Genomic DNA, 25953 nt, shown 5'->3' with positions numbered 1-25953 from the left:
ACCTTAAAGAGGATGGGTTACAAAAAGTACACCGAAGGATGGATGTTTAGGGGCAATAGACCAGCACGACCAGCACAAGAAGAAAGGAATCCAACTCCTGAAGAAGCTCATATGCCTCCTTGGTTTCTTCCATTTTATCAGCACTACTCCAGCTTCAGTTCTGAAATGAGGGATAATTTTGCTTCTCTTCAGGATAAGATCTCAAACATTGATAATAAATATTCTTTACTGGACCAACGCATTGCCAAAATAGAGCATCATGTCACACAAAATGTCACTGATTCAGATAAAGAGAGTAATGAGAATGATGATGAAGACTCTCAGGAAAAATCAGGAGAAGGCACTGCTAAAGCTGAAGAAGAAGATGAAGCTGAAGAAGAAGAAGAAGAAGCTGAAAAAGAAGAAGAAGATGAAGAAGAAGGGTCACAGCAATCCAAAGGAAAAGGAATTGCTGAAGATAGTGACACAACTTCTGATACTTGACTATAGACTTTTCAAATTTGAACTTTTTGATATGTGTATGCTACACATGCTCAGTTCCTAGATGTCTTATGCCTTTCTGTTGATGTCAAAAGGGGGAGTATGTGTGTGAGCAAAGTCTATGAGTTTATGTATGTATTTGTTTCTAGTTTTGAAATATGTATGTATTTGTTTCAGTTTGATGTACTATAAGTTCTATGAATTATATGTTAAATCTGAAACAACTTTTGACCTTATGTCTTAATGCAATTATTTTAAGTCTATGCTTATTGACAGGGGGAGCATTAATTTTATTTTATATCTTTGCTCTTTCGTTGTCATCATCAAAAAGGGGGAGATTGTTGGCCTAGTTAGGCTTACAAACTCTTGGTTTTGATGATAACAAAGTAAAGTTATCTAATGTGTTTCCAAGTGATATTATTTCAGGCAAAGATGATTTGCTCAAATTTCACATACACTGACATGAAAGCTTACAAAGATCAAGGAACAAGGATGAAAGCTCATAGAAGTCTGAAAGATTAAAGAGCAGCATCAAAAGGACTCAAAGCAAAGGTGTCTCAAATGTGTTTATAGAACAACCTTTGTAAGTACTTCAAAGTTGATTCAAATAAGAATTTTCATTTTGAAGCTTATTAGGCAAAGACACACTTAGAAATCTGAAGTATTAAAATCTTGGAACATGTCTTTCAAAGTTAAATAAGTTTATACTCCAAGAATATCTAAGCAAAAATGAGAGAGATAAAAATGTTTTTCAAAAGTAAGAAAGTCTGCTGAACAAACGACTGTCTGGTGACAGACAACTGGCATGTTTTTAAAGCATTTTAAACACAATCAGAAGCCTGACAGACAACTGTCAAGCAACTGACAAACGACTGCCAGTGACCAATAAGTCATTTGTGTGTGTTCTGCCATCCGACTGCCACCATTCTGTGTGTTTTGAAAAATAGATTTGTTTAGTGACAGATGACTGCTACCATGAGGACAGCCGACTGCCACCTTTCTGTTTGAAAAAATGGGTATGATATACATGGACAGACGACTGCCAGTGACTTCACAATCATCTGGCTCGCGGCAGATTTTAAAATTTCCAACGGGCATATTTTTGAAATTTAAATTATTTGAAGTCCAAACAAATTTACAACTTAGACCCTTCTCCAAGTAAACTTGGGGAACAAGCAAGAAGTCTTTCCTCATCTATAAATACCCTCAAGGTTCATTAATTTAGACACCAAGAAATCAATTCAACTATCATACTCTCTAAAAGCCTACTGAAATTCTGAAAGTTTTCTATTGCTCTCATCACTCACGAAAATCTCTGAAGTCTTGCTAAGTTTCTTACTGAGATTGTGCATCAATTGTTGATTCTTTCATCTATTGAAAGATACTTACGGTGACAAATCTTTAGAGCTCCATCTTGAATTTTCATATTCTAAATTTACTGAAGTACATAGTTTTTCAATTTGAACTAATCAGCTCTTTGAGGAGCAAGTTCTTGTACGCCTTGTTTTGAATCTTTGTAATAGATTGATTGACGGTTCGAGTGCTGAATCGTTGGACCAAATAAGGGGATATTGTTTGGAGAAGGCAGGCTCTAGCCTTACCCAAGGAGTGTTGTAACTGGTATTGTTCCGCCTGATAAAGGAACGGTGATAGTGAATCCTTTGGTGGTTTTGCTAAGGGCGACGACATAGACTGTGTTGAAGTCGAACCTCATAAAATCTTGTGTTCTTCTTTCTCTTCCCTACTCTTTATTTTTTTAGCAAAAGTTACAATCTGTGTGGTTGCTTTAAAATTCATAAATTATGAGTGTTCGGTTGTTAAATAAACTGGAAGGTAATTTTTTTTGGATTAATCAGCATTGATTGCGGAAACCGAAAGGAACTATGTTGGTTGATCTTCCTTAACTTATTATACTGAAAGTTTAATTAAAAGCTGAACATTGGGAAGAAGTGTAAGTGTGATACACTGCTTATACAAGTTCAGCAAATTTTCATATTGATACAGGGCTATTATTACAAGAATTGAGTGGTTGATAATTTTACTTTGATTGTGATTACTCTGAATTAATTTTGATTGTATTTGAGCATTGATTGTTGTTATAACACAAAAGGAATTAAAAATGAGGAATAAAAATTTTTAAATCCCAATTCACCCCCCTCTTGGGAAAGCTATTCCAATTTCAAGTAGTTTGTTTCTTGCTGTAGCAAGAAACAAGATTACCACCCCCAAATGTACAATATCCAGTAGTAGACCTTTGATCATCAATAGATCTAGACCAATCTGCATTTGACTATCCCAAAATCTCACAATTTCTATTACATTTATATATCGAACCTTTGCCTAGAGAGCCTTTGAGATACCACAAAATCTTATAAACAGCATCCTAATGTGGTGTTTTGGGATTTTTCATAAACTAACTCACCACCCCCACTGCAAAAGTTATGTCAGGTCTAGTAACGGTCAAGTAGATCAACTTGCCAACCAATTGCCCATATCGACATTTGTCTTCAAAGTCTAGTCTAACATCCCTAGACAACTTCACATTGGGATCCATGAGTATCAACTAGTTTAGCTACCAACAAACCAGTCTCACTTAGCAAGTCCGAGTCCAAGTCCAACGTATATTTTCGCTAAGATAGATTCAAACCCTTTCCTACACCAATCAATCTCAATACCAAGAAAGGATCGTAGAATACCCACGTCCTTGATTTGAAATTTTTCTTGAAGCTACTGCTTAACATATGCAATCCCACTATGGTCAATACCAATGATGATGGTATCATCGACATAAACTACTAAAAATACCACACCTGTCTTTGTTTTGTGGACAAAAAACCAAATGATTAAAGTAGCACTGGATAAAGCCAAATGCCAAAACTACAACACTAAATTTGTCAAAACAGGCTTAAGGAGACGGTTTAAAACCATAAATGGCCTTACGCAAATTGCATACTTTACCATCCTCCCCCTAAGCATCATACCCATGCAATTGCTCCATGTATACCTCTTGCAAATCTCGATGCATGAAGGCATTCTTCACATCCAACTGTAATTAGGGCTGATCAAAATTAATTGCTGATGAGATCAATACACACACACAATTTAATTGAGCAACCGGAGAGAAGGTCTCAAAATAATCAATATCATACATTTGGGTGTACCCCTTGGCAACCAACCGTGCCTCAAATCGTTCGATAGAATCGTCAGGAAGATATTAGATTGTGCAGACCCAATGACACCTAACCAACTCTTTACTAGAAGGAAGATCCACCAAGTCCCATGTCCCTCAACTAGTAAAAGCGTCCATTTCTACAAGCATTGCATGCTTCCACCAAAGGTTAGCAAGTGCATCAACATGTAAGGGAGGGATAGAAACTGAGGAAATAAACTAGCAAGTGCATGAATTTCTGAGCACATGTTCGAGAACCTTTTCGATGAGCAATGGGCAAATCCAAGTCACATTGGGATGGATCTCTAGAACCAGAAGTCAAAATAGTGATAGGCAGAGGAGGCACCTGCATGGTGATAGTGATGTCTATGCTTGCTTTCCGTCATTCATAAACTTTCAATTGTTTCTCTAGATCAATAACTAATGGATTTGGAGAAGGGCAAAAGATTTCTCTAGAGGGGGGACTATAAATCATTGATGGAATCAAAATAGATGCATCCAAGGAGGACCTAACACTGGAAAAATAGGGTGTCCCTTAAAAAAAGGTGAAATCAGCACTAACATATTTCATATGAGTGTGGGGACCATAACATCTATATCCTTTCTGAGTTCTCATGTGTTCTCGAGTACCCTTTAACAGCACAAGGAGAGAGCTTGTCCAAACCTGTATGTGGAACATGAACAAAACATGTGCATCCAAAGACATGAGGCACAACAAAGAACATGGATATTTCTAGGTACACGATGGAGAAGGGAATTTGTCCCCTTAGAACACTTGAGGGCATCCTATTGAGCAAAAAATAGGCTGTGAGAAGAGCATTGGTCCAAAAGGTTCTAGGAACATGCGTACGAGGGAGTAAAGATCGTGCTATGTCAAGTAAATGTCTATTTTTTCATTCAACTACTCCATTCTGCAGGTATGCATACATGATGTGTGATGAATAATCCCTTTGGCCAAGCAAAAAGACTAAAGCATATTTTGAACAAAATCAAGTGCATTATCAGATAGAAAAATTAGAATACCGATGTCGAACTGGGTTTTTATTCCCTAGTAGAATTAGGTAAATACATCCAAACATTCAGGCCTATCTTTCGACAAATAGATCCAGGTCATGAGCGAAAAATCATTCACAAAGGGCACAAAATATTGATGACTAGTCAAAGTTTTGACTCTACACGAACCCCAAAAATCTGAATGAATAAGAGAAAACAATAATTTACTACAATATTCGACTCTAAAAAGAAAAGATGTCCTAACATGCTTTCCCAATTAACAAACAGAACAATCAAAACAAGAATGGCCTTGGAACATAGGAAAAACCTGTTGCAGTTTTTGAAGGAATGGATAACCCAAACTGATGAGAAACCACTGATGAGAAACCCCATGAGTAGAAATTGAGGAAGTTGTATGACAAGAATTGGATCCACCGTGACCACCATCAAATTAGTATAGGCCATTCTTCTCAAGTCCTCCACTAATCCTCTTCTCCATTCAGAGATCTTAACCCAATGAGAAGGAAAGGTCACAGAACAATTATGAGACTTAGTTAATTGATTAAGCTGATAGCAGGTCAATAGGAATTTAGGCACATATAACACAGGCAAAAGATATTGTTAAACTCCTCTCGGGACACGGTGGATGATGTACTCAACTCCCAAGTGGAGTGGGTAGGTGTGTTTGAAGTGACAATAATAGAATCACCCTTCGCAAGAGACTTGTTGGCCCAAACTGGTTTCCCAAAGAGATCCCAACAGCGGTTAATGATATGATTTTCCTTTCCACAATGTGTGCAAATGCTAGAATTACCACGACGAACTCCTCGTCATAGTGCACAACTGCTGCCATGACCACAAACAACACTTTCAAGAATTCCAAAAAGAAGAAAAAAAATTAAAAAAATTAAAAATAAAAATAAAATAAAACAGAGCTTACAACACTTCAAATTCTCCAAAATCCAGAATTTCAATAGACAGCTATGACTACAGAACTGTGCTTGCAATATTCTAGGAGGAACTACTTAAACACCAAGAACAGGCAGACCACAGCAAAGTACTGCATGCATTTAATAAACAAGCTGGCAGCAGCTAGAGGCATTACAACTGGCAGCAACTGGAAACGAATGCAGTGAAGAACAGGAAATAAATATTTTGAACACCAATCAAAACCAACCAGCAATCAATCTCAAATACATGTCATCAAAACAGCATCATCAGCAAACCACAAACATATGGACAGAGGAACAGCAGCATATCAGAACCAGAGCATAACTGAGTTCACATCAGCAAATCACCATGAAAACACACAGCTTCCTGCAAAGGATGCTGCACAACCTAACTCAGAGGGGTTGTGCAGTATGTTGTAAAGTTAGTATAACTGAGTTTATATCAGCATTTTACTAGACAACTCTCAAACCAACCAGAAAATCAGATTTGAGGACTGATTAGGAGTGGATAAGGAAAAAAATGAAAAACAGAGTATCAAAACCAATTCAGATAAATCAGATTTGAAGGAGATCAATGCTCCGATACCACGTTGTAAAGTTCGAGATGGAGGAAAGAAGAAGAGAAGGAGAGAAGAGGAAAGGAGAAAAAGAAGAAAAGAGAGGGAAAAACTGAGCGGCAGTTTCCTGGAGTCTACATACAGCTCCAGGTCTGCCCTCATATATGATTAATAATAATAGTCTTAAGGGCAAAAATACCCCCATTAACACAACCTAATTATTAAAATGACATATTCTCTTCTAACATTTTCAAGTGGGGAATGGGGATACTTTTTTTTTGGGCACGATATTTGGTGTGGCAAATCTCCCCTCAGTACAAAATTCTGTTCCATTTTCTGTTTAGCTTGTGATAAGAATTCTCAAATCAGTACCCACCTTTAAAATATGGGTCAGAGGATTTCTTGGATTATTCATTCAGTCAAAAATGATCTTGACAGGGAAATTGACCATCTTACAGATTTTTATGGCAGCTTATACAGATACCAATATCAAAATATTAGGATCCTGATTCACGGATATTTCTATTTAAGAAATAGAGCAAGAAGATCGAACCATTTTCTTCCAACTCTTTCAAATTCTATAAATGTTGGTTGATTCCATTTCTGGGATTTTCATTTCGTAAGGAACCTTAATGAGGAAGGGATCAACAAGCTTGTTCCTTTGCTCAATATGCTTCATACTTTTCAGCTCCAATAAAGGAGTCACACAAGAGTTGGGGCTTAGATTCTTCTAGGGAATTTTCTTGTAAATCTTTCTTTTCTCATTTGACTCATGCTCCTAATGCTACTTGATGGGGATCAACATGCACCTCGAGTATCTTTCGCAGATATTGTGACACATGGACGACCACCCGAAGTCCACCATTGATGTGAACTTTATTTGCAGCAATTGAAGCTTCTCTTAGAAGCTAGCTTGGAAAGAGGATGACTTGCAAGTCAAAGAATCTTGGTTTTTCAAAAAGCATGACAACTTGCAAGTCAAAGAGTCTTGGGTTTTCAAGAAGCCTTTGTTTCATTTTAAATTCCTAGACTCCACTATCATAATTATTCTAGTTCCTAGGCACCTATTTCCTATGACAAACTATTTCCTAGAAACCTCATTACCTATGTTTTACATGTTTTATTTTATTTTTGTACTTTCTTTAATCTTTTAAGAAGCCATGTGCAAGTCATGTGCATGTAAGGCTATAAATATGTCATCACTTGTATTGTGAAAGGCATCTTGCATTATCAATTTAAAAAAAAAAAGCTTTTGCTTGAACTTGTGAATCTTGTTCCTTTCCTTGTGAGTGAGTAGTGTAAGGCTACGTTCCTTCTTCCCGGAGATTGGGTGGTGAGAGACCACGACAACATCAACGTCATCATCAACACTACACACCCACACCTCTTTCATAGCTCACATCCACAACCACCTCAAGCTCCATTCTTGTCTCAAGATTCCTAAGGATCAACAAGCTTGTTCACAGTGCGATCGAGTACTCGTGTGTCTTGGTGTTTGACATTCCGAACCTTTTGGTAAGCTCATTTCAATTCCTTGTTTGACCATCTAAAACAGCCACTAAAAGTACCTTGTAAGCCTTGAAACTCTACCTAAATCCTTGATTGAAAAACCTTGTTCATTCTCTTTGAATCTACCTAGATTTTCAACATGAACATGCTTGCTAGTACCATGCTTAGGGATATTTGATTTGTACGCTAGGAATTGTGATCTAAGACTTCTAATATAACATCTTTTAAAGTGAACTTGATTACTTGAATGAAATGATCAACTAAGGGTTTTTGAACCAAATCATATATGCTTTCAAAATCTCAACAACTTGTGATCATTAGAATATGTCCGTGATGTTCATGCTTGGTTAATTCAATTCTTCTCATAGATTGTGATATTGTGTGTGCGCTATAAAGAGGGTCAACCGTAGGACTATGGCTACTTAGAACCACCTACATCACTACTCCTTTTGCCCTTAGTTCTTTCATTTAGAAAGCCAAAGACCCTTCTAAGATTAACGCCTTTCTAAGGAAAGTTATCTTGGAAAAAATTAATACCGATGACTTGCTTCAAAAATGGGGATCTAACAAGTTCTTATCCCCTATGAGTGTGTTTTCTGTTTTAAGAGAGGATATACCTGTTCATATTTGTTCTTACATGGTCATTCATCTTGGAACCTCTGGAGTAAATTGTTCAGCAATTTTGGAGAGTGTGGTTGTGCCCTTCCTCCTTGGAGATGTTTTGTACTTAGTTGTTTAAAGGGTTTGGTCAGGGAGGGAGAGAGAGGACATTAAGGAAGAGCTCATTTTTGGCTGTCTTCTGTTGTGTATAGTTGGAGAGAGAAGCCAGAATATTTTAAGAGCTTGGTCACCCTTAACTCACTTTGAAATAGAGTGGCGTTCCTCACATCGCTGTGGGTTTCAGCAAATGGTTTCTTTCAGCATTTACCTCTGTCAGATTTACAGTGGGTCGCGGCTGCTTTGCTCAAATAGAGCTGCTTTGTAATATTTGCTTTGTAATATTTGTTCCTTGGTTTCTAGCCTGTTCTCTTTTATGTTGTATTGCAAGGATATTTTATCATCCCTGTTTTCCTCCCTTTTTTTTTTTGTTGTAATCTTCTTCTCTCTATCTAATAAAGTTCTTTTTTTATCCAATCAAAAACAAAAGCATCTCCTATTTGATCTCTTTGAATTCCATATCCAATCCAACCACCAGAATCTCACTCCTTCGGCAGCAAACAGCAACAACTTCCCCTGGAAACCCATCTGAACAACAGCATCCCCCTTCTTTCCGTGAAGGCAACTCTTGGGTTCTTACCCTTGATAACCTACAGATAAGGGGGATGCCCCTTGTTAACATGAGCTTCTTGTATTTGGATAATACTGAATCTGTTGATTGCATCCTCTATTCCTCTTGCACTGCTCCTGGACCAGGAACATTTGAAACTTGGCGACTTATCTGACCAGGCAGTAGGTGGTTACTGCCAGAACAGTGGAAGGAGAGTTATGGACCTAGAAAGGAATCCACCCTAATAAGTAACAAGGAGAGGAGGAAAGCTTTCTCCTCATTCCCCTTGCCATTTTATATTTTTGTGCAGGTTAAGATATAGAGCTTTGGAAGGAGCAGCTACGCCCTTACAAGTTGGTAAAGACTGTTTGATTGCTACTGTAACTAGCTAGCATAGCGGGTTGTTTTTTACAGACTCACTTGCAGTCCTTGTTTTTGACACGTGTGGGTGATTTCCATTTGTTTGTTTGTACTTGGGCTGCATCCCCTTGATGCCCTTTAATGAATTTTTTCTTATTGATCAAAATTATGTATGTTTGATATGTATATATATAATTTGTTCAACAATAGCATTAAGTCCGTTCATGGCACTAGCGGTAAAGCTCCTGTTTTTTGGATTTCAGGTATTGGGTTCAAGTCTTCTCCTGTGCATCTCTCTCTCTCTCTCTCTAAAAGGGATCGAGTGGGTCTGGCAAAGTCAGGCCAGGTTGCCAATTTTGGCCATATTCACCATGTTCCTTTCAAATCCGGTTCCAGTCTGACCAGCCTACAGGGGTTTTAAAACTATGGTATGCATCCAGAATTTCATTTGGGAAAAAAAAAAAAAAAAATTTCACCACACATTTGCTGAAAAAGATTCAGCTGTGTCAGACACATAATCAAAGTGTTGGAAGGCATAAACAACACCACCACCGCCAACAACAATGTCTGTATGGGTCATCTTCCACCTCTGCTCAATTTAGAGCAAGTCTTGTCTCACTACACTATCAAGTCTTTTCTTACTGCCTCGATGTCACTGCTTTATTTCCAACTTAAAATCGATAAAGGACGTTAAGGGAGATAATTAAAAAAAATAGAGAAAAAAAAAAGGGAGCCAGAACAATACAACCATCTGCCTCAGGATGACTGCGTGTCACATCACATCACAGAAGCATGATCAAATGGAGATTTATATTACTTTACTAGGTTCGGAAAAGCACCGTGTATTGATTGGGCAGATAGTAGTCAAGGCTAGGGGTGAGATGCATTGCAGCAACAAGGCTTACCCCTCATAAGGACCGAGGCAAGGCAACCCTTAAGAGGCACAGGCGCTGTGTGGCACATCTCATGTATGTTTTACCTTACAACTTTGTTTTTCTTCTTTTCATCCCAGTCATCTGATTTGAGTGTATGATCATAAAATTATTTTTTTTTTTTTTTTTTTAAAAAGTGACAAGTATTGGATAAAAATATCTTAATTTATCTTGCATTTAATGGCTCTCAGATGTCAGGAAAAAAAAATTGGCATCCATCAGACAGGAAGAGCTACGATCAAGGCCAACCCTATATTCCCAGGGCCAGCTCTAAAGTTTTGGGTGAAGATCAAGCCTCGTTCCTTTCTTCTTCTTTGGCCAAAATCAGTGACTCTGCTGTTCTCAGTCAGAGCATATGTGCACTCCCCCGCCCCCCAAATTTTTGTCCTTTTTTTCTTGCTGTTATTTTGGAATTTCTTTTAATTTTCTGCTCTGTTGCTCTCAGTCTGCCTTCTTCTTCCTGCAGCCAGCTCTGCTGCTCTCACTCAAAGCTGAACACCCCCCCGCCTCTCTCTCTCTCTTCTCTTTTTAATTTCTTTTTAGGAATTTCTGCCACTTTTTTTCTGAAATTTCTTGCTCTGCTGCTCTCAGTCAGAGCTGCTCTGAGCCCCTTTATTTTCTTTTTTTCCCTTTTTTTGCTGTTTTATTTGGAAACTCTGCCACTCTTTCTGGAAGCTTTTTTTTTGTTTATCTGGAAGTTCTGGCATGGACACTGAGTGCTGTTTTCTGGAATTTTCTCAGTCAGAGCAGCTCCACTGCCGCTTTTGCTATATTTTTTGTTTCCAGCCACTTATTTCTGCCTCTATTCTGTGGAATTTATGGAATTAACATTGCGCATTGTTGCGAATTTGTAATATAGTCTGTTTATGTTCCAGTATTGAATATTTTGGTAATTTAAAATTTTAAATATTAGTAATAATGTGTTCATAAATCAAGAATCATTATATATAGCAACTCACATGCAATTTTAATAAATGCACGCTTCATAAAAGTGAGATGCGGCCCTGCACCTAGTCTCCAGGTATCCTTTGCACCTCAGTGCACCTTGCATGGTTGTACCTTTGATCACCATGGTGGCGCACCAGGTCTTTATTAATATAATATTAATTACCAGCCTTTCCTTAGTGGTAAGGTTGCTCTAGGCTGGATAATTAGAATTCACTCTAGCACATCTGTTTGAGAGGTAGAAAAAATATATGGGTTTAGAATTCAATAGCTGACTACCTCAATCCAAGTAAAATATCCACCATCAATTAAAACACTCCATCACACTGGGTCGCTATGTCCATATTGCAAGTGCTTAGACCATCTTAACTGCTCTTGTCAACTGTGGTATTTGAACCTTGGTGTCTGCTCCTACATGGCCCTACCTTAACACAGGACAAAGTCACCAAAAAGTTGTTTTAAACTTTTTTTTTCTGTTTTATTAACACTTTTAAAACTTTAAAGAATATAAATAATATATTCAACCCAGCCAAATTTCCCATTTGGGTTTACGTCTTAATCCTGTTGTCCTGCTGCCATGTTGTTCAGAGCTGACAGTGGTCATATCTTATAGTTTGCATCCTTCTAGTCTCACTCCACTGATCAAAGTAACCAGAACCTTAAACCATCATCAACTTCATTCTTTTTTCCTTGTTCTTCTTACTAAATCTCCCTAAAAACCCTAACAGCCCCTAAAATTGCCTAGCTCAAAGAAGTTCACAAGTCCACAATACCCTAGAGATTCTATCCTAAACCTACAAACAAAATTAACCCTAATTTAGTCGTTGTAAAGCCCTTTTTTTTTCTTTTTTTTTATTTCAATAAGCTTTCAAAACAATAAAGTAGAAAATATATTTAATATTAAAAATGGGCAGTACAATTTTTTATCCAGACGCAATTTTATTAAAAATTTCTTTCTGTGAATCTGTTTATTATTCATCTATGATTCTATTAATTATGGTAAATTCATTCTCTTTTGGCAGCTTCATTAATAATAGGTGATGAATTTCATCAGATTTGGGTGTTCTTATATCTTATCATGTTGCCTTATTTCTAAATCATGTTGAATAAATTTGAAACAAAATATATGACCACTAATGATACAAATAATAGAATCATGAGAAATTAATTTCAACTCACACACCCCCTTGTATATAAGTAGTCTTATGCCCATGCAATGCTTTGCCCTATTTGTTTACGAGACACCATTTTGGCATGTCGATATCCATGCCATATCCCAGGTCCTATCAGACAGGGTTTCATAGTCATCCACCATGTACTTGCCATTCATTTACAGTTATCTCTTGCAGAATTTTGACCATTCTTGTAGTAACACAATGAATCATAAATACTTTAGTTCATCCATATAACAAGAAGAAGAAGAACAATAATGACGAGACAACCGTCCATTATTTTGATTAGACAGAACAACATACCTCCCCAACAACAGTCAAGGATGTACCAGTTGGAAGAACCCGCTCAATTCGCTTGACTCCAAGCATCTTAAAAACATAATCAACATCAAACAAGCTTCAGCCAACAATGCGTGCATATGGGGGAGTAATGGCTAGTGGTTGGATGACTCATGGAGAAATTCTAAAAAATACATACCTTGAGACCTTGGAGATAGTCCAGTGTTCCTCGTACAAGGGATCGCCCTGACTCCTCAAACACTTCACTTCCCACTGTTAATGCCAAACCCGTGGCACCTCGAGCTCCAACCACATATACACGACCAGTCCCATCATCCTGATACAAAATGACGGGAGGACAAAAAAAATGCATTTAATAATTCCAAAATATTCCTTGCCTCAAATTTTAACACAATGTTTAAAAGGCAAGGCGTAAGCCTCAATGCGTTGGGTGTAAGCATGTTGAGAATTTTATTTTTAGATAAAAATATGTAAATAAATTACATGAATTTTAAAAATAAAGGAAGAAAAAAAAACATAACTATAATGTAAAAAAGATTAAATATAATTTGCAAAATACTTGTTGGCCATTCAAAAATTACTAACTTGAATTCATTAGATAAATCATGACGAGAGAAGCTACATTGTTACATAGTTCAAATTATTTTCAAGATCTAAGATACAACTCTCAACTATTTTCAAAAGGGTGAGGTTTAAGAATTTTAGAAATCAACTCATATTATGACATTCCTTTTATGTGAACATGGAGTTAAAATTTTCTAGTCAAATCTCACTTGAGAATCACACACTCAAAATGTGTATGCCTCAACTAAAATGGCGCAAAAGTTGTGCCTTTTGTACAAATGCATAAGTTTCAACATGTAATGCATCAGCCTTTTGGGGATTTAGTATTTTAGATTGAGCCTTAAAACGTTTTAGGCATGCCTTTCCTTGAGGCGAAACTCGATTGAGCCTTTTAAAACATTATTTTAACATATTGAGGATTCTGAGCTAAATAATATTCAAACAAGAAAATTTTCAACATACAAAATACCACATAAGCATGCATGCACACGCACAGGCACACACAAAATGAAAAGAAAAAATTAGCATTTCTCACCAGGTACCACGGAACCTCCTTACTCATGGACAACATCAAAGCAGAATCTTGTATCCACGATCCAGCATCATTGTGTTTCAAGAAATGCTGTTCTGCCTGAAGAATATATCACAAGACGTTTGCAGACCAATCACAACACATATAGAAAGCAATGATGAAATATAAGAATGCATCCATTTACCGTTTCCTCCACTATTACACCTCGTAAACCACTATGCTCACAGTCGATTGGTGTCTCAGACCCAACTCTTCCAGAAATTGTAACAACTAAAGGTAACACTTTGCACGCAGTATCCAGTAATTGTGCTGAAATATGGAAAGATAAATACAAAACCTATCATTTCAAAATATAGGAGCTAATCCTAATGTCATTAGTCACAAAATGTGTAATTTCCATCAAGTACTCCAAACAAGAGCATTTAAGGGAAAATTCTTTTATAATTTAAATTAGAGGAATGGAAGGTATGCTTCTAGGTAAAATCATTGCTTAACATGGTATCAGAATTCAGAACCATGGTTTCGGGAGGTCATGGGGTCTAGTGAGGGTGAGTCTGGACTCAACACTAAAGGCGTTACATCCAAACCCGAAGGTCACATAATCAAATCATGGAAATTGTCTCTCCAAGCATCAAGGTAAGACAGTATGCATCCTGCCCTCAGACTCTTAATGACATGGGAGCCTTGTGCACTGGGTAGTTGTTACATTTTACATATAGATACACACGTGCACATATCTGTGGGTGTGGGTGTGGGTGCGTGTGTGTGTGTGTGTGTGTGTATAAACACATTAGAAAAAATGGACTGATGATCAGGCTTGGTCCAGTGGTAAGCTTTTTACCCTTCAAGCTGGGACAACAGCCTCTCCAAATATTATATGAAAGCCTGAAGCACCAGGTGTTACAATTTTTTATTTTTATTTTTTTGTATTTTACAAATTAAAACAATGGGCTGCCTGGATAATGGCAAAGTGCCACCTGGTTTACATAGATCCGACAAACTCCAACTCCTTTTCCTTTTCTCATTTGGATAATTCCAATAATTCATTTTGCTAGAATTATTTGCTAAAAATTCACAAGTGTTTGACAGACCAAGAATTAGGATGATAGGTTCTCATTAGGATTAATGGGGGCTTTTGTTCTCACTTAAAGAGTGTAGACAATCCATTTTGGCCCACACCTCATCAGACCTATTTTGATAATGTACATTTGTGTGTATTATGCCACTGGCATTTAAAATTGCATAATTTTAGAAGCCCACAATCATTATTTTCATTGTTTTATACCCAAAATCGTTATTAAAAAAAAATTGTAATTACTTGACTTTGGAATAGTATTTTGAACCTAAAAAATTAAGGGGCTATTTGGTATCACTATCAAAAATTTGAAAACTGAAAACCAGAAACGAAAACTGAAAACTGGAAACAGCAACCTGTTTGATTCTGTCATTGAAATTGAAAACAAAAATTGAAAACCTGTTTGGTTGTCTGTTTTCATTTTTTTAACCTGAAATTAAAATAAAAAATCTATTTGATTCTTTGTTTTCAAATTTTTTCTTTACCTTCTGGAATTACAATAAGGGCAAACGACGCTGACCACTCCAGTTATGTTATTTACACTTGTTCATTTGTTTGAGTAAAGGGAGACGAAAAAAAATGAAGGAAATTCATTTTTCATTGCACTTCTCTTTATATTAAATATTATTAAAAATGATAAATATTTTAATATAATTAAAAATTAAGAAAAATCAAATGTTCATGATGGGTAAAATATTTTTGTTCATTGATTTGGAATATTTTCTAATTTCTTTCTCAGTTTTTTGTGCATTGATAATGAAGAAGCTCGAAATTCATTATTTACAGTTGTTCATTTGTTTGAGAACAGGAGAGGGAAAATGATTGAACTAGATGTTACCATAAAGTACTAAATATAAAAAATAAAATATAAATGATAAAAATATCAAAACAGAGAAACCAATTACAACAAATTCATTGAAAGATAACAAAAAACCACCATAAGTATATTAATTATTACAAATTAGAATAACCAATCAATAACAAAAAGTGGAAATCATGTAGTTTTCTATTAAAATAAAGTCACACCAATCATTCAAAATCATGATGTTCGCTACTATAATCATCCCACATCTTCCAAGCAATTTCATCATGTTTACGAGCAATGATGCATAGCTGTGATGGGGTAGTATCATATTCAAGATGAGGGGCATTTGCATTCGTTCCTTCTCCAATGACCATATCTTCTTCTCCAAATTCCTCAAATAAGTCAAATGGACGAGCATTCATTCTAATAAAATTGTATACAACACAACATGCAATTACAGTTACTTTTGTTTCCTAATGCTATATGTAGGCATTTTTGAAAGTATTGGGAATCTGAATTTTAAAACTCCAAAAAATTGTTCTATGACATTTCGCAGAGAAGAATGCCTGTAGTTAAATAACTCTGTTGGGCCTTGTGGTCTCCCCCTTCCTCTATAGTCTCTTAAATGATATCTATCTCCTCAATACGGTGAAAGAAACACAGGCACATTTGAGTCAATTAGATATCGTTCAATTGCTTCAGGCCACACATCCTTCTCTTCAACCCCCACACAGTCATTCATATCATTCTAAATCACAACAGATTCCATCTTCATAACTAAAAAAAATACAAAATAAATATTGTAGGAGAATCAGGCATCACACATGAGCAAAATGGGGACTTAATGCAACAAAAAAGTGTGTGCGCTTTGCAACTCCTGGATGAAAGAGCGCAGAATGCCCAGAGACAAGGTACCCTCGTCTCACCAGAAAATCTAGATCCATCCTCCACATCAGCAGAAGGAGGTATACAAAGGATATGATCATTCTTAAAAGCATTAATTCTATTATCCAATTTGAATATGCATCGGGGTACTCATTTATTTTTAATAACTGTTCTCGTTAGTATGCTACTGTTGTCTGATTGAACTTTTGGTTAAACTTGGGAAATACATGTAGGTAGACATAGGTTATTATGTATTAGACATGTATAGGGTATTTTGATTAAAAAAATATTAGTTTATAAAAGAAAACATATTTTGTATAGATAAGATGAAATTTAATTTTGTCTCTGCAATTTAATTTTTTTTCTTAGGAACAATATTAACTCTTTGTATTGCATGTGCAGTAATCATGCTTTTGATTTAAAGAATATTAAATGTTATTTAATTTATACACTAACATAGTGTAAAAGGACCTTTGAGTAGCATTCAATACCTTCGAAACAGAACTCCTTCATGTATTAAAAGTTAAAAAATTTATACTAATTGTGATGCATTTACGTTATAGCTATCATTTTTTTGTTTACTTATCAACAGTGAACTAGTGAGTTTCTTTTACAAATCACCAGTAACACATCTTCTCTGCTAATGCTGTTTAGCAGAAGAAAAGAACACTTTTATGTCTCCATTCTGAGAGCACTCTGTGTGTGTGGTGTTGCGCGAAGCTTAAAACCTTTGGAAGCTACTTCATCCAAGCCTTTTTTTTTTTATAACACAGTTCCAGGACCAGCACCATTAAATCCAAATTAATTTGACTTCTGTTAGATTATACCTATAATATGCACACATGAGATGCTAAGTCTGTTTTGTTGGATGGACTAGCAAATTACCAGCTCAAAATATGGAATTGTTGTAATATGAGGCTTTAACAGCTCTGCTCAAACATTAAAAGTAACAATATTAATAAAAAGAGAAGGCTTACTTCTAGAATTACATTATATCTGCTCTACAGGGATATTCAGATTCTGACAAATGCATGCTGCTGTAATCTAGCAAACATTTTTTTTTCCAAAATTTATTATTTAAATGCATGTTTTATGGTGTACCCAATTTTGCTGTTGTTTGGCAATAAATTGAAGCTCTGTGTAGGTAATACCAGAGGACCATGTCAAAGCTTTATATTGATTGCATTGCTATCCAACTTAACATATTAGACAAGCTTTTCAAAGAAAATGAAACAACAAATTTTCTAGATAGAGTATGAAGAAAAAAACACTGAAATTGGATACCTCTAAAGATGTACATGGTTTCTCTACCTCACCCCAAAAAATGAAATTGGATTAATTTTATTCCAATATTTGCAATAGAATAGGCAAGCAAAATACCAGAGATAGAAAATCCTGTCTGCAATGGTGGATGGATTGGCTTCCAATCGCTGTGCAGCAAGGAGCTGAAGATGACTGCACAGAGAGGAGAACGAAGAAGGGATTCCAGGGGGAGGAAGCGCCATGCGAAGTACTTCGCAGAAGCTCCAGCAGCTGACAAGCACAGAGAGAGGCAAAAGAGAGCGAACAAAGAAGGGAGGACGACCTGTGCAGCTGGAGATGGTGAATGAGAGACTAACACAGAAGGGAGGAAGAGCTGTGAGTTGAAGATGGCTAATGAGAGGCGAACAAAGAAGGGAGGAAGGGAGGAAGAGCTGTACGGCTGGAGATGGCGAATGAGAGGTGAACGAAGAAGGGAGAAAGGGAGGAGGAGCTGTGCGGCAAAAGATGAAACCCTAGGAATAACAAAAGAAAATGGGGGCAGCAAAAATAAGGCAGAAAGTGCACGGGCTGGGGTTCGAACCCAGACCCTTCAGCGCATCGCCGCCTCTTCTCCCGTTGCGAAAAAATGTGGAAACCGCTTTTTGTGGTTTTCCATTTTAACAAAACCATGAAAACCGTTTCTCCTGGGGGCTTAAAAAAAACTCAACCAAACGTGTTTTTATCCTGCATTTTGCATTAGAAAAAACGCAAACAGAAAACCAGCAACAGCAATGATACCAAACACACCTAAACAGGAAAGTTCTTCACCTGATTATAAGTTTCCTTGCATAAGAGGTTTGCAGGAAATCAGCCTATGAAGTGCCAACCAGTGTGCTGCTTTATGTATCCCCTTGGAGAAAGGAGAGCTCACTGCAGTGCTGCACATCCAGTCCCACATGCACCTCTGCACACACCCTGCACCAAAGTTTCTTAACACCTTTACACCCCAACATGGTGCCCTGCATTTAAGGTATCCCTCGACCCTTGATCATTTGTTAGGGATACTTTGCACCTTTGGTAGCCTCATTGGCTTCCAAGGGAAAATCCAAAATCTAGGGCACTTTGTTGCCCTATAAATAAGACCCTAAGACTTTTCTCTTTTTTTTGGGACATTTAAGAGAAGGTGCACTTTATTGTGAGAGGTGCAAAACCTCAAGAAATGAAACTCAGCTGGAATTGTGCTGCAAAGCTTGGAATATATTACTATTCACTCAAGGTTTTTATAAAAGCATAAGCTCCTGTCAAGGCTATTCAATTGATCAAGTGATATGTATGCATGCATTGGATTTTCCATTCCTATGGGACAAATGATGGGCACATGAATAGTGCTTATTTTGACATTAAATATGATTCAAACATGTTGTCTTTATCTTTTTCTTATAATCAATATCATGATTTGAGTATGTTGATGAATGCTTGGATGATTTTAGTGATGAAAACAGGATTGTGAATCTGTGATTAATGAGTGTTTCAACTTTGGTAACCTTGGCCTCAAGCTCTTGAGCTACTAAGGGTTTGATTCCCAATTCAAGAAGGAAATAAGCAGGCAACTTGAGATTTCAACCCAAGTGCAAAACCATGGGCAAATCACCATCGTATGTTTTAGGTTAATATTTTAGTTCTCTTTTATTTTGATTACCATGACGACCTGGTTTGGTCAACAACCCAACTAAAGCCTCCACATAGACTTAACCATCAAATCATTGTCCAAAAATATAAATTATTTTTATCAATAATTTCCATATTGTTTGCTCAACATAAGCCTTTCACAAAGCTTAGATGTCAAATATTTGTCTAAAGATTTTTTTTTAACAAAAGATATTTTTCCCATAGTTTGCTCAACTTAATCCTCTAACTTAGGTTTAGACAGGCACCGGACAGTGACCCAACAATACATGCATACATTATACAAACATATATACATAATATATATACACGTATATATATGACTCTGTCCTTTTTTTCCACTATTTCCCAATCCCTAATTTCCAATTTGAAAAACACACAACAAACTCTCTACTTCAAATATCAAGAATTAAGAGACAACATTTGCAAATTCATTTAGAGAAGTTGCTATCGTCTTTAAGATAGAATGATGCTAAATAGTAGCATCATCATACCACTCCATGCCTACATTTACACATGTTCATTCCATAACTTTATCTAATAAGCTTACCTTTAAATTAGAATTAACCAAAGCTCAGTAGCAAGCAGGATTTAGATCGAATTCATTTTATTCTTTAACGAAAAAAGTTTGAAAAAGTATATTCAAACTCGGTTTAAGCTCAAATCTGCCTCTATAGTATCCTCAGAAATGCAACCAATAAGCTGGAGCATAGTAAGGTCAGCTCAAATAAACTTGAACTCGGTCCATATTTTAATCAAGAAGCCCAAACAAGTATATTCAAGCTGATTTTGAACTTCAAGCTCAGTTAAGAACCTAATGAACAAGCTTGAACATGGTACAGATCGGTTTGGCTTGGCTGGTTTGCAGTGCTAACGGAAAGGGTGGAAGGACGGAAATCTTTTTATCCAATGGCTGAATTTTGCAACCTCATTTCTTCCTGTGAATCCTAGTCATTACATAAAACAAAATAGCATCCTTCAACCTTTCCTTCCTACCAACCAAGCATAATGTTAATGAACAGTACAAAAAGTTTCAACACATTAAAACCCGCGTACCCAAATCCTTCAATTGATTAACTCGTATAACCGACTTGAGAATCTCCGCATCCCTGCACTCAAAACCCACCTGATAAATGTTACGGATGACTGTATTGGGAAAAAAAATAAAAAATAACAACACTAACAATGAAATTCTAAACACGCGCGAGCAAGCGAACAGGGGATAAAGGATTGACCTCCCACTGCTTCGCCCGAGAAGATAAAGAGCAGCTGCGCTCAAGCAGCAGCTCAGTCCACCCCATGGAAGCATCTCGACGATCTTAACGAGCCCTAAACTCCAACACTGTCACTAAAAGTCTTCATATGCAAAAACTGGCAGCGCAAAAGACCGCTAATGAGATTAAGGAAGATCATGTGCGATTAGGGTTCCCAAGTACAGAAACTGAAGCACTGAATTGATAGAGAAAAAATTTATCATGAATTTGGATCAAATATTTAGGGTTTCTGAGGAAACAAAAGAGCCGCAAAGTGATTCTTCGAAGAGGTAAAATTAAAAAAGAGAATAATGCGAGGAAAACTAGTTCAAATTTTAGTTAGGAAATGAAAGATTAAGAAAGTTGTGGGGATGAGAATGGAGCGAAAGAGTTGGAGAATCTGATGCTGGTGTGGAAGAGAGGGTGAAAAAAGGAGCTGAAGCAGTGGGGGAGAGGTATCTGCTCAGGGGTGAGTCTAAGATGCGCAGTTTGCGTCGGAGCTTATCCAGCGCGCAGCAGTTTGGGAGAATGTTACATTGATCACTTCGGCCTCGTGCGTGGCCGAACAGGATTAGGCGCAGTCGGCGCACAGATCAGATGGTTTCTACGTAGGAATTTTTTCCGGTTTTAACTTTTTTTTAAAAAAACATATTAAATAATACCTCATTCTATGAAGTATTTCCCCGAATGACTCTGACATAATCTCGCTACTCCAAGTAGCGAGATTTCGCTGCCATGCGTCTCCACAAGAATAGGGTCTCGCCTTTAAATATCGCTACTTGGAGTAGCGAGATTTGCTGAATTTACAATTTTGTGATTTAGTTAAAATATAATATAGAACAATCATACACTATAAATATATATACATTAACTATATTTAATTAAATAGAAAAATCTTTATATATTTTATTATTGAGTAGGAAATATTTAAATGTTATATTCTATTTATTACCGCTATCTGTATCACAAAGAGAGTCGATGATCCATCAATTTATCATACTGTTTTTTTGATCGAAAAGTAAATATATTGATCAAAATGAGTATTTACATGGAACACTGGGCAGATATAGGGGGGGAAATGAACTCCATCAAAATTACAAGCAATAAAGTTAACACTCAGGATCTTAAGAGAGCCTGAGCAAATATAGGGACCTTTTGGCCTAGTACTGTGTATATATGTTTCTAGATGGTCACAATCAACTCCATTGGGGATATGAATTTTCCTTCAAACATTTTCCTATTTTTGGCATTCCATATGAGATAAATAGTAGAGGTCAAACCAACTCTCTTACCAACCAAAAGGAACAATACAGGTTCCTTCAAACCCAAAAAGCCTATCACAAGTAAGTAGTTTCCTTATAATTCCCAGCGAAAGAGTGAAAGCATGTATAGGGGTACTTCCACTCTTCCAAACCACCATGGACCAAGGAACCGTAGTTCCTTTAGTTATCCAGAAGTTATAGCAAATGAAAGAGCTAGAATGATCGAGGTCCCATTCCTTAAAAAGCTAAAGCAATGCATCCAGGTGGTTCGCACATCTTCACATAATCTAATTCTTAATTCTAATGAGCTTTTTGTATAGTGAGAATTCATCATTTGATATCCTGGCCTCCCACAGACTTGAACCTTTCAGGTAGATTTGATTGACGCATATGGACCAGACAAAGTCTTTTTTAGAATGGATATTCCAAAGTGTTTTTGTGAGCGAGGAAAGATTCCAGGCTTTCAGATCCAGCACACCCAGACCACCTATCATTTCACATTCCCTCTCCTTTCCCATCTATCATTTCACAGTCTCCCTCCTTTCATTTAGTAGTAGTTGCAAGTCACCATTCAAGGGATTGTCGTGCAGTTTTTGTTGGGAGAAATGGGATGCATTAAGAGCCTTTACAGGTTTTTTCAGGCCCTAAAGTCTCCTCACCAATTTGAATTGGTCAAAGCCCTGGACCTGCGCATCCCAACCTTGTCTGATAATGTCGAGAAAGTTATGGTTTAGAGTCCACATGTTGAAAATTTTTAAAGATCGTCTTCCCAGACACCCCTCTTCAAACAGGAAAATTAGGCAGAACGAGTGATTAGAGAGAATCATAGGGAAAAGGAATTCAACCTTAGCCCTCAGATCTCCTAGAATCCATCTCTGATTAGCAATCACCCTGGCCAATTTGCTCCAAACCGTACCATTTGTCCAAGTAAGGGAACACCCTGATGATCTCAGATCAGATAGACTAGCCATTACTCCTCCAATGACTACTACAATTATACTTATCGAGTCTTCTGCTCATTTCAAAACTTTTTGTTCTTGATGTTGGGAATTAACATGAAATTCCCCAAGTGCCAGCGAGGAAGAAAGTATCAAAGGCTGCAGCACAAAAAAGTCGTTAACTGTTACGGAGATATCTGATGGGGATGATGAAAACGATGATTTCAGCGATGAAGATTTTAAGGTGAATGTGGTAGCTGCTGGCCCAGAATTTGGAAAGAATGAGGGTAGAAGAAAACAAGCAGCAATAAATGCCAAATCGGCAGCAACAGCTGCATGAAAGAAAAGAGGACAAGACAATAAGCAGCGGCCTCAGCTAGTAGGTCATAAGCTGCTGACGGACATTTTGAAGCCTGCAGAGAATCCATGGATTTCACCAGAGAAGAAGAGTAGTTCAGTGTTCGGTAGGGTAGGTGGTAATGAAGAGAAGGCAGCGAGTAGCTGAGAGAAGCTGAATTTTGATTACGCTTCTCCTTCATACGACAATCCCCCTTTGGATTGTCTTTACATTTCCGAATGTTAAAACGGTTTCACCCTTCATGAATCCTACAAAATTTAGAGATTTGTAAATTATTTCCTTCTTCTATGTTATTAACATGTTCTAGCATATAGAGTTGGGACAACACTGTCCTACATTTAATGTTTTTTAACTTTTACTTCTTCATCATATATGTATCCATTATCGATAGGAGTTAATAGAACTTCCTCCTTTACAGATCATAGGTTATTATTTCCGTCTGGCTCACGTTTAACTTTCTAGATTTTGGATTGTCATTACATTTCTGATTTAATGATTGGTTCTATTGTGCCTTTGCTTGGTATTTGGTTTGTGCATTCAATGATTCCAAAGTATTCCAATGTTTTTCCTCGTTTAGTTTGAATTCCATTATCGAGAATAAAGATTTTTTATTGAAGCTGTTCATTCATATCTAAATTCGCAACTTGGTATTAATTAACAAAAAATCTTAATTTATATTTAAAAAAATAAGACATACCCTCCTTTCCATATCAATCTTATTATGAACAAAAGATTAATGCTCCATGCAAAAGAATCTATTAGCAATATGTTTGTGGTCAAAACATTAAAATTTTTATGTTCATGAAAATTTTGTATCTTGAGTAGCACAATTTTGAAGCATCCGAAAGTGGAAGGATACAATGATGCCATGAACGAACTGTTGTAGAAATACAAATGGCTCGGTATACACTTTTTAGGATTTTATTTTTTTTGGGTAGTTCTAAAGATAAATCATCATATCATACAGTTCTTTTACTGAGTATACATTTCAACGCTATTCAAGTTGAATTGCACCTAATTGAATTTTTTCCTTTTTCCTCGGGGGCCCATTTGGTGTTACTTTCAATATTGTGAAAATAAAAGTAGAAATAAAACCTAAGAAGCATACATAGAGAGACTAAATTATATTTCACAACGTTACATTCACGAGATTCGTATACATTCAACCTATCAAAACACTATACTAATTTCGGCAGAGTGCTGTTTAGAAATTGAGCATATCCATCCACGCACCTGTGCAAAGAAAACATTATTCAAATACAATTGATACCATTATGTTCACAACGTTACATTCACGAGATTCGTATACATTCAACCTATCAAATTACTATACTAATTTCGGCAGAGTCCTGTTTACAAATTGAGCATATCCATCGACGCACCTGTGCAAAGAAAACATTATTCAAATACAATTGATACCAGTATGTTCACAACGTTATATTCACGAGATTCGTATACATTGAACCTATCAAAATACTATATTAATTTCGACAAAGTCTTGTTCACAAATTGACCATATCTATCCACGCACCTGTGCAAAGAAAACATTATTCAAATACAATTGATACCATTATGTTCACAACGTTACATTCACGAGATTCGTATACATTCAACCTATCAAATTACTATACTAATTTTGGTAGAGTCCTGTTTACAAATTGACCATATCCATCCACGCACTTGTGCAAAGAAAACATTCTTAAAATACAATTGATACTATTATGTTCACAACGTTACATTCACGAGATTCGTATACATTCAACCTATCAAATTACTATGTCCTGTTTACAAATTGACCATATCCATCCACGCACCTGTGCAAAGAAAACATTCTTCAAATACAATTGATATTAGTATATTCACAACGTTACATTTATAAGATTCGTATACATTCAACATATCAAATTACTACACTAAATGATACCTGCTTGGCACTTTACCTAGTGCTGCTCTATAGATTCAAAATTAAGAAAATTACATTATGTACAAATGATACTCCAAACAATTACATTATGTACAAATGATACTCCAAACAAATACATTATGTACAAATGATATATTCAATACAAATAGATGTTGTACAAATGAAGTCATGAATAAATACACTATGCCCAAATGAATAATGAATAAATACATTATGTACAAATGAAGTTGTAAACATATATCTGATGTACAAATGAATGTATGAACTAATTAACAAATACATATATCGCCTACTTGGTACCGCATGGAGGTCGTCTCCGGTGTCGAGGTGGCTGTCGTCTGTGTCTGCCCTCACCTGGCTGCTCGTCCGTGTCTGGCGTCCGGTCATGTCGAGGGGCTACATGTCTGTCGTCTCCGCCCATACGTAATGGATAATCCATCTCTAGGTGAAGCGGACGGGGAGCTATGTCGTATGTAGTCTCTGGACGAGTCCGAGCTGGCAACCCGGGTGCGTCCACCTCCTCTGCATCGAGAGGGTCGTCTAGTAAGTATGACATCGATGGCGTCGCGGCAGAGTCAGATTGATAATCCGTCGGTCTACTGGAGGGTCCCGCAAAATCAGCAGCTGTCAATGGGGCATACGGTGCGGACTGCCCAAACATATACTCCTTATGTACAATGGGCGGTGAGAAGGCCGAACTCGATGGACGGCTGGAGGTAGTTGCTCGACCCCCTCGTACTGGAGTTGCTCGACCACCTCGTAGGGCTGGGGGCAGGCGTGGGGTAGGGATCCGTC

At 36.9% G+C, this 25953-nt stretch overlaps 1 protein-coding gene across 1 annotated transcript in view; it reads right to left on the bottom strand.

Annotated features, from left to right (window-relative positions):
* Window positions 1-21249, bottom strand: part of LOC131155607 (E3 ubiquitin-protein ligase SP1) — a 35737-nt gene extending 14488 nt beyond the window's left edge. Inside the window, exons 1-6 of the mRNA XM_058108854.1 lie at window positions 20659-21249; window positions 20480-20532; window positions 13915-14039; window positions 13734-13829; window positions 12813-12950; window positions 12638-12703 (exon numbers count right to left, since the gene is read on the bottom strand). Of these exons, the coding sequence (XP_057964837.1) occupies window positions 12638-12703; window positions 12813-12950; window positions 13734-13829; window positions 13915-14039; window positions 20480-20532; window positions 20659-20732 (552 nt within the window). The 5' untranslated portion in view covers window positions 20733-21249. The remainder of the gene's footprint in view (window positions 1-12637; window positions 12704-12812; window positions 12951-13733; window positions 13830-13914; window positions 14040-20479; window positions 20533-20658) is intronic.
* Between the last annotated feature and the right edge of the window lie 4704 nt (window positions 21250-25953).

This window comes from Malania oleifera, chromosome 5 (genome assembly GCF_029873635.1).
Source record: "Malania oleifera isolate guangnan ecotype guangnan chromosome 5, ASM2987363v1, whole genome shotgun sequence".
NCBI lineage: Eukaryota > Viridiplantae > Streptophyta > Magnoliopsida > Santalales > Ximeniaceae > Malania > Malania oleifera.
This window is presented reverse-complemented; position numbering and strand designations above follow the sequence as displayed.